We start from the raw sequence: 10,538 nt of genomic DNA on the forward strand, positions 1-10,538 counted from the left end.
CCATCCTGAGGTAGTGTTACATGTTTTTTTGTGTACACACACTGCATTTGCCCTGAAGTCTTGAAGCCAGTGTGATTGTAATGTGCCTCATGAGAGGGAAGTTGAAGGAGCCATTGTTAGCTCCTGGGGCAGCAGGCGTGATGTCACTGCTTGACAGTTCCCATTAGGGAATTAGACACAAACACTGATACAGATGCTCCCGGTCAGTCGTGGGCCCGGCTGCTTCTGACAGGTGGCTATGTGTCTCGTCTTTGACAGGTTGGCAAAGCAGGGATAATTTCCTATGGAATGCCAAAGTTGACAGATGATTCACACACAGGAATATCACAAACACTCATCCTGATTATGTATTCACACATATGTTTGAGAAGAACTGAGCACAAATCATCACACACCCACACACACATAATTACAAACACATACACACACACACACACACACACACACACACACACACACACACACACACACTTCATTTTAGATGAAGTCAAAGACTCACTCTATCAGGCCACAGGTTAGCTATCCCAAGGGGACTAGGTCAGCAGTAAGCCATTGCAATTTTCCCTCCATCCACTTTAAAGATTAATGTCAGCCGCACTACTAGGTGCGTGTTATGAACTCCTGTGTGTGTATCTGCGCGTGTGCGTGTGTGTGTGTGTTGTACATGTCTGTGCATTTAGAGGATGAGATCAGTGCGAATGTGGGACCACACTCTAGGTCAAGACCTTGAACAAAGAGTTGGAAAACAGGCTGAAAAGGAGACAAACAGTATTGACTGACGAACAAGCAGATAGTAAAATATAGAAGGAGAAATAGAAAGGGTCACAGAGAGGACATTCAGAATTGGCATGATTTATCCTCTCATCACTCCATCCCCTCTAGCAGCCTATGGCGCAGGGAGATAAAGCCGTCAGTCTGAGCCCTGTCCAACGGGGAGAGGCTGACGAGGAGGGGTGAATGCCACCTGATAAAGTGCTTTCTTTTATGCCCAAGGAATCAGAAAAAGTATGTTTTTAGACCAAAAGATACAACTTTCACTGGGGACCTCCCAGTTTTACAATTGGAATGTGATACAAAACGAGGCCACATTATGCTTTAGGTCCATGCGGACGCCTCCGAGCGGTCGGGTAGGCTGTTTAGAGTGTTCATCCAACTGGATAAAAATAATACATATAAAAAAACATGTCCCCCTCACTTCTAAAACCAAAGTTGCACCCCTGCAAATAAAAGAGCATATCTTTACACTCTTGCCTTCTGCAACATAATCTTTTGAATGAGCCCTTATCAATGCCAATGATGCAGAAGTCTGTGCGCGTGAGGGGCTGCTGCCAAAATGAACTGTCGTCATTGATTAACATTCTCCATTACCTCTCCTATCCTTTGTGTAAAGTTGTTGCAGATCCAGAAAGTGAGTGATACTGTTTACCTTGGCAGCCCTCAGTGCCATTCATCATCATAGTGCTAGATTAGTAGATAGCTGCCAGTGGTATGAAAATCAAGTGTTTGACTGCACTGGGCTTTTAAGACTGTAGATGTACAGGTACATGCTTATGAGCTGCTGGAGGAAATGTTCATTTGTTGTGATGGTATATTCGTTGCTAATCTGCGTGTTAATACATGCACAATATTTTACATGGTTTATTGTAGGTTTATTTGGAGATATGACAGTGTCTCAATTTGTTTTTTAATAATTTGGGTTGGTGGGTATTATTGAGTAGGATGTCACTGTGGACGTACTGTAGGCTTGTAAGCTCAGTGTATTTGTATTAATCTCATGCAGAGCTTTAATTATTTGTAGACAAGAGTATTCATCCTTAAAAGCCTTGAATGCACATCAGTGAAAATAAATGGAAGGAAATCAAGAAATATAAACAAAAAACAAATCTTTGGAACGAACATTGTATGTACACTGGATGAATCAAGGCACACCATAGAGTTCAGTTTAATAGTATAGTTACATATCAAATAACACATCCATACAATATTTGCAGTAGGGCAGCATAGTGTTTTTTGCTGGTGGGTGTATGGCGGAGAGAAGCTGAACTGATTCGCAATCCTTAATTTTCCTAATGGTTGTGGGAGTGACAAGGCAGACAGGTGCCAGCAGGCCAGGTTTTGACCCCAGGCTGATGGATGTGGCAGTAGTGACGGCGGTAAGTACCGTAGCTCTGTCACCGTACAAACAGACACCTTCAGAGCTCCCACTTGTCCAGGAGCAGAGCTCTAAGGGGCAGCGCTGTGGCGGCCAATGCTGATAAAGCAACAATAGAGTGGTATCCATCCCTGCCTACACCAGCATAGCCAATGGTATGCATCCCTGCCTACATCAACATAATCCGTTTGACGTTAAATGGAACATAGCAAGTGTTATCTTTTAAATATAGTATAGCCCACATACTGTAGATTGCTGTACATATATAAATGATTAGCAAGATTCTAAATTTAATAAACCTATTTCTAAATATGCATGCAAAGGCATTAAGGGCACATGCAGTAGCCAACTAGTCAGTGTTTATAAATTACAGTTGGGTAAAACTACTACTGCAGTGCATATCGATCATACCTGTGGGCCCCATCATCCTTTCCCACACGACACAGCCGGGGGGAGAGAACACATAATTAAAGACATCTCATATATTATCACTTTCTCCCTTTCACTCTGTCTTCCTCATACAAGGAGGCAGAGGAGGCGTGCGTGGGTATTCGTTCACCACAGAGTTCAGGTACGTGAACATACTGATAGTGCTGATAGATGATTTTGTTTTGGACTTACTTGACTTTATTGGACTAAAATGCCATGAGAGGAGTTCTTTTAGTTTGGTAATGATTGCTTTTTGAAAATATTCTCATGGTCTTCTTGAGAAATCCAATTCACCATGATTCTAAGCAGCCCTAAAATAAATTATACATTTATTTTCTTACCCACTCTTTAAAGTATTGCACCATTCAATTATTTACTGTGCAGTAAGTTTGAGTCAGCATTCAGCAAACTGTTTTCATGCCATGCATTTGTGAGTGGAGCCAATAAAGTAACAAACTGGGACGATAAATATGCTTAACAGTTTAATTACAGCAGAAAGTGAGTTAGTATAAAAGTAAAGTTCTTTTGAAGTTCTCTTGGAGGATGTTAACCACTCCATGCCCTTTATGGTAATATGTGTAAATAAAGTGTTCTTTAAAGTGTAAATAAATATATTAGTCCCTGTAAGTGAGTGCTTGTATCTACGAGTGACTATGATTGATATTTTAATGCACGGCGTAACCATGTGACCCAATGACATCACAGGTTCAGGGATAGTTCACCCAAATTACAAAATGACATATTTGTTTCCTTACCATGTAAGCAGTCTATGGGCAAGGTATCACAGCAATCCATTCTTTGGTTTAGCTTCCCTGGCATTGTTTCCAAATGCTAATAGTTTTGCATTTGTGGCACAAATCCTATTCAAGTCATGGGACCGATATTGGCATATTTCGCACATCATGTCCAAACCATTCGAAAGTATCTCAAATTGATTGTGTTGCTCACCAAAGTCACTCATAGATTATTTGAACATGATGCACGAAAAATGCTAATATCGGTCCCATCACGTGATCACGCCACAAATGCTAAAACGTTAAAACTTCTTGGGGCTAGGCCCCTTTTTTCTCAATTTCCGCCTGAATGATGTGCCCAAAATAAACTGCCTGTTGCTCAGGCCCTGAAGCCAGGATATGCATATAATTGGTACCATTGGAAAGAAAACACTTTAAAATTTGTAGAAACGGTAAAATAATGTAGGAGAATATAACACAATAGATATGGTAAGAGAAAATCCAAAGAAAAACCAACTGGAATAAAAACAATTTGAGAGAGACCATCCTCTTACAATGGGAAGTATAAGGTCATAGTGAGAAATAGCTCCCTGGATGCAATTCCTATGGCTTCCACAGGGTGTCTGCAGTCTATGTTAAAGGTTTCAGGCTTGTAACTTCAAAAACGAATAAGAAATATCCCTTTTAGTACAGGGACACAGTCTTGGAAACTCGTGTTTGCGAGCGCTATGAAGACAGGACACACCTGCTAAAATTGGTTTCCTATTGAACATACTTCTTTCCAGAATACATATTATAGTTTGATTACATTTGAGGGTATCTGAGGAGTAAATAGAAACCTATTTTGACTTGTTGAAACAAAGTTTAGGGGAAGATTTTCGGATTCCTTTCTCTGCATGTTGAACGAGTGGATTACTCAAATCGACGGAGCCAACTAAACAGACTTTTTGGGATATAAAGAAGGATTTCATCTAAAAAACGACACTACATGTTATAGCTGGGACCCTTTGGATAACAAATCAGAGGAGGATTTTCACAAAGTAAGTGAATATTTAATTTTTGTGAATTTATGAAACCTGTGCGGGTGGAAAAATATTTTGATGTGGGACGCCATCCTCAAACAATTGCATGGCATGCTTTCGCTGTAATAACTACTGTAAATCGGACAGTGCCGTTAGATTAACAAGAATTTAAGCTTTCAACCGATATAAGACACTTATATGTACCTAAATGTTTAATATCCATCATTTTTATGGTTATTTATTTCAATTGCGCGCCCTCCAGTTTCACCGGAAGTTGTCCCGCTAGCAGGACGCCTAGGCTATTCACATTTGGAAACAGTGCCAGGGAAACTAAACCAAAGCATGGATTGCTGTCACACCTGGTCCATATACTGATTAAAGGGTAAGGAAACCAATATAGGTGAACTATCTCTTTATTGAGAACACAGTTTGGAAACCATTTGGAAAAAAGCAAAAGTCACATCAGCAATCATAGCAAGGACTTGATGAGAGGTGTACCATAACCGTAGAGGCCAAAATTAAACCGACGTAACAGCACGAGGGGGCCACAACAGACTTTCTTCCATCGCGACGTCCCTCCAAGGCCCTTCTGTTACCTAATTACCGACCATTTCGAATTCCACCGTACCTTTTCCGCTATGCAATCTGGTTTCAGAGCTGGTCATGGGTGCACCTCAAGGTCCTAAACGATGTAATAACAGCCATTGATAAGAGACATTACTCTGCAGCCGTATTCATCGACCTGGCCAAGGCTTTCGATTCTGTCAATCACCACATTCTTATTGGCAGACTCAACAGCCTTGGTTTCTCAAATGATTGCCTCGCCTGGTTCACAAACTACTTTTCTGATAGAGTTCAGTGTGTCAAATCAGAGGACCTGTTGTCCGGACCGCTTGCAGGCTCTATGAGGGTGCCACAGGGTTCAATTCTCGGGCCGACTCTCTTCTTTGTATACATCAATGATGTCGCCATTCTGTATACTTCTGGCCCTTCTTTGGACACTGTGTTAAACTAACCTCCAGACAAGCTTCAATGCCATACAACTCTCCAACTGCTCTTAAATGCAAGTAAAACTAAATGCATGATCTTCAACCGATCACTGCCCGCACCTGCCCGCCCGTCCAGCATCACTACTCTGGACAGTTCTGACTTAGAATATGTGGACAACTACAAATACCTAGGTGTCTTCAATCCAAAATTAAATCTAGAATCGGCTTCCTATTTCGCAACAAAGCATCCTTCACTCATGCTGCCAAACATACCCTCGTAAAACTAACCATCCTACCGATCCTCGACTTTGGCGATGTCATCTATAAAATAGCCTCCAACACTCCACTCAGCAAATTGGATGCAGTCTATCACAGTGCCATCCGTTTTGTCACCAAAGCCCCATATATCACCCACCACTGCGACCTGTACGCTCTCATTGGCTGGCCATCGCTTCATACTCATCGCCAAAACGACTGGCTCCAGGTCATCTACAAGTCTCTGCTAGGTAAAGCCCCGCCTTATCTCAGCTCACTGGTCACCATAGCAGCACCCACCCGTAGGCGCGCTCCAGCAGGTATATCTCACTGGTTACCCCCTAAGCCAATTCCTCATTTGGTCGCCTTTCCTTCCAGTTCTCTGCTGCCAATGACTGGAGCGAACTGCAAAAATCCCTGAAGCTGGAGACCTATATTTCCCTCACTAGCTTTAAGCACCAGCTGTCAGAGCAGCTCACATATCACTGCACCTGTACATAGCCCATCTGTAAACAGCCCATCTAACTACCTCATCCCGATACTGTATTTATTTATTTATCTTGCTCCTTTGCTCCCCAGTATCTCTACTTGCACATTCATCTTCTGCACATCTACCATTCCAGTGTCTAATTGCTATATTGTAATTACTTCGCCACCATGGCCTATTTATTGCCTTACCTCCCTTATCTTACCTCATTTGCACTCAGGGGATATATAGATTTTTCTTTTTGTACTGTATTATTGACTGTATGTTTGTTTATTCCATGTGTAACTCTGTGTTGTTGTATGTGTCGAACTGCTGTGCTTTATCTTGGCCAGGTCGCAGTTGTAAATGAGAACTTGTTCTCAACGAGCCTACCTGGTTAAATAAAGGTGAAATAAAGCTAAAATAAAAACTAAAAACAAAGCATTCACTTAGCATGCCAAGTGAATAAAGGGAGGCATTTATTTGACACACGCTTGCATGCACAGGCGCACATGCATACAGACACACACAACATAACATTTTATCTGCACAGTACAAATATGCCAATGGGAATCTCATCATCCAGGAATTTCATGGTCATCCTAATTATGGTCATCCTAATCAAATAGACTTTGAGAATGCTTCATACCATTCTAACTATCTAATGAAAAGCGAGAGATAATCGGGTATATATGGGAGTTCATGTGGTAAAAACGTTTCTATGACAGTAAAGCTATTAAAATGTGTATGGGAGGGGATTGGTGGGGTTAAGCACACATTCTGAATAAAAGAGCACTTTCAGTATCATAAATTAAACATCACCTGCAGTGTTTTAACATGAAGGTGTGTGGGTGTATGGCACCGTTTTGCTCACATAAGCAAAAATAAAAGTTAAGGTCCAGTTGCAGCATAAAACATTGTAACATTAATTGCTTTCAGCAGGTTTATCGGAGTGTACAGTGTCAGTCCTACCTCGAATACAGCTTAATTCCAGAATGTTTAGCCTATCACATCCCTGGCCATAGAGATACAGATTTCTTTGATAATATCTATAGAAATAATTATGCACCCATATGATCACAGGAACAACACATTTTATAAACATCAGATACACTGATTATACAACACATTAATAACACCTGCTCTTTCCGTGACATAAACTGACCGGGTGAATCCAGTTGAAAGCTATCCCTTATTGATGTCACTTGTTAAATCCACTTCAATCAGTGTAAATGAAGGGGAGGAGAAAGGTTAAAGAATAATTTTTAAGCCTTGAGATATGGATCGTGTATGTGTGCCATTCAGAGGGTGAATGGGCAAGACAAAAGATTTGTGCCTTTGAACGGGGTATGGTAGTATGTGCCAGGCGCACCGGTTTGTGTCAAGAACTGCAACACTGCTGGGTTTTTCACGCTAAACAGTTTCCCCTGTGTATCAAGAATGGTCTACCACCCAAAGACCTCCAGCCAACTTGACACAACTGTGGGAAGCATTGGAGTCAACATGGGCTAACATCCCTGTGGGGAGGGGGGTACAAGTCAATATTAGGAAGGTGTTCCTAATGTTTGGTATCACATCATTCACATGCTGCACTTAACTGAACAGGCTACCTCCAGTTCTGCTCAGAATAGATGCCACATGGTAATGTTTTAATTTTAAATGACTTGACATTCAGTAAATAATACTTTATGTCTGAGTGAAAACATTGGTTTAATGTTGGATGACAGTTTATGGCCTGCATAAATTATTGTTATGACTCCCTTGACAATGAGACTACATCTGCTGGAAAACCACATTTCCCAGTCTCGCATTTAGATTTCCTGTAGGGCTGTTCAACATTCTCTCTACAGTAACCCACGGCGCTGTTGTTCTTGGTTGAAGGAACAAGCAAATAATAATTATGTTGGGCCAGGTTGTACGACGATTCACAACCTCTGCGGTTCGCTCATCGCATTACGGCGAGGGACCAGGACAGGTAATTTCCCCCAAAAATAAAGGTTATAAAGATTAGTTAAATAAAGCCGCTGTTAGGGCCTTAGGTTTAGCTTGCGTGTGTAGGTCACAAGCTAGGTAGCCTTAATCTGCAGGTTTGTCGTGTCAAAACGAAGTGCTAATTTAGGTAGTTATGATTCATATCGAAATACACACCAATATCTAACGTATTGTAGTCAAGGTCGTTATCTATTTGACTCCTGTGTGGGGTTTTTACTTGCCGTAACGTTGGGTAGGTATCTAGTTAACGTTACAAACCATGCATAGCCATCTAGCTAGCTAAATTAGTCAATTAATTTAGGCTAGCTAACTCTTCAAATGTTGCTCACGTTAGCTAGTCCTGGATTGTCAGAAGATACTGTGAAATAAACTTATTCAAGTCGTCATAAGGGACATGGAGTGGTTAACATCCCTCTTAAACATGATTATTAGGCTAGCGAGGTAGTTACCTACATTATTGGTTAAATCGTGAACTTGTACGATTAAACTGAGACTGAGCATACCATGTAACTGCAGCCTATGTCGAAAATATAAGACAACGTCGTCACAAATCTGGGACCAGGCTTGGAAACTCTCACCCTGGCAATTGACAGGGAAACTCAAGGGTACACTCGCGATGGCTGCCTGGTATTGTGATGCAATCATTTCTATGGTATTTTAGAATGTTTTGTTAAGTGATACTGGATTACAATGGTAATGTATAATGTTCTTTCAAATTTTGCAAGCTGATGTGGCTCTTGCAATGGATTGTATTTTTGTAATGTCAGTTGAGTTGACACAACAAATCACAGCACACATTGAAGGGCACACTTCCTGCTTTTAGTCCTGGCTCAATGGCTGCCAGTCCACCCATTATGCCATCATTGACTTGACTGGAGACGCCCTTTCTATTCATTCTTATTTCTATGGTCTTAACCATTGTCATCTTCATCCTAGACTGCAGCTAGCCAGCTAACGGTTAATGCTATCCGGGATACTTTGAACGTCCCTACCACTTAAGCAAAACCTTAACAACTAGCCCTTAACCATGAAAATGTTCAACTTAGCATCCCGAATAGCAAGCACCGACAGCTAATGTTACTTTCAAAGTCTTGCATTGAGTTCCAATTGTACTGGTTGACACTGATTGTCCTCAAGCTGATGTTGGCTGCAGTCCCACTTGTCCATGTATTCAGTCACGTGGAACTGTGATAAGCTTATTACATGGTCAGCTCTCTCTAAATACCTATGTTGTCTTTGTGTTTATGTTTGATAGAACCTGCCATTCTCAGTGGACAACAAATGGCGTCTGCTGGCAATGATGGTGGTGTTCTTTGGCAGTGGCTTTGCCTTCCCCTTCATCGTCGTCAGACACCAGCTCCTGAAGAAGTGAAGTGGCGATGCATGCCACGTAACCTCCAAGGTAATTGCAGCTGATCTATTTTTCATCTGAATGTCATCACTGTTTGGCATTTACATGCATCCTGATTGGAACAATTACCAGACTTTGACATCTATCACGCAGTCGGTAGTTGTATCTTATTCTACAGGAGACCTCAAGTAAATTATTGGTGTCTGTGGGCGACAGTTACAAATGTCATGCAAGTTTATTTTCAGTTCAGCTTTTAAGATAAGCTTGCACATTAGCATGGTAATGTGATAGTTTATTACCAACCCTGATAAATATCTGATTGAAGTTAGGCTGAATTTCAATCGTCACTGTCACATTTATCTCTGGTGTTTACTCAGAAATTGGATTTCTGTCATTGGCTTTGTGTAAGCCTTCTTATCAATCTGTCTTTTGTGTCCTTTGCAGGTCTGCGCCCAGAACATATTTATCCAGCAGAACTCCATTCGCTTCAAAGAATGGAAATCCCTAATTGTTTGTAAATAAAGTTCACTCAAATGTATGTTGTTCAAATACGTTTTTGTCCTTGAGTTTGGGTTTCCACTAGATTCTGTAGCCACGAAGTAAAAATTGGCTATTGTAAAAATTCATGAAAACAAATCTGCTTTTTGGTCTTAATTTAAGGTTAGGCATAAGGTTAGCAGTGTGTTTGTTTAAAATCAGATTTTAAGAAGATGCATTGTGGAAATAGGCAGGGTTTAGCCATGATTATGACTTTGTGGCTATAGAAGTTAGTGACAACCTTGAGTTTGTGGTCCAGACTGTGATGTCATGCTTCAGCATACGCATCTCCAAAAGTGTCACTCATGGAGTAATGATTTTTATGGGAGTTTTCAGAATAATGTAGGCACAAAATAGGGAGAAGGCATGTCTGAGACTTATTTTCTGTTTTGTGCCTACTGTACAAAAAGTTGTCAACTAGGTTTGTTTCCAAGTGGTATTTTCTGTGTGTATTTGACTTCATAATATACAATACCGTTCAAAAGTTTGGGGTCACTTAGAAATGTCCTTGTTTCTGAAAGAATAGCACAGTTTTTTTTGTCCATTAAAATAACATAAAATTGATCAGAAATACAGTATAGACATTTACAACATTAACAATGACTATTGTA

General features: G+C 40.8%; 1 protein-coding gene across 1 annotated transcript; it reads left to right on the forward strand.

Annotated features, from left to right (window-relative positions):
* The first annotated feature begins 7,860 nt into the window (after positions 1-7,860).
* LOC115199762 (cytochrome c oxidase subunit 7C, mitochondrial) lies at positions 7,861-9,928 on the forward strand. The gene is made up of 3 exons (XM_029762173.1): positions 7,861-8,022; positions 9,295-9,441; positions 9,835-9,928. The coding sequence occupies exons 1-2, from the start codon at positions 7,948-7,950 to the stop codon at positions 9,409-9,411; spliced, it is 192 nt and encodes a 63-aa protein (XP_029618033.1). The 5' UTR covers positions 7,861-7,947; the 3' UTR covers positions 9,412-9,441; positions 9,835-9,928.
* Positions 9,929-10,538: the final 610 nt, after the last annotated feature.

Source organism: Salmo trutta, chromosome 9 (assembly GCF_901001165.1).
Source record: "Salmo trutta chromosome 9, fSalTru1.1, whole genome shotgun sequence".
NCBI classification, from domain to species: Eukaryota; Metazoa; Chordata; class Actinopteri; order Salmoniformes; family Salmonidae; genus Salmo; species Salmo trutta.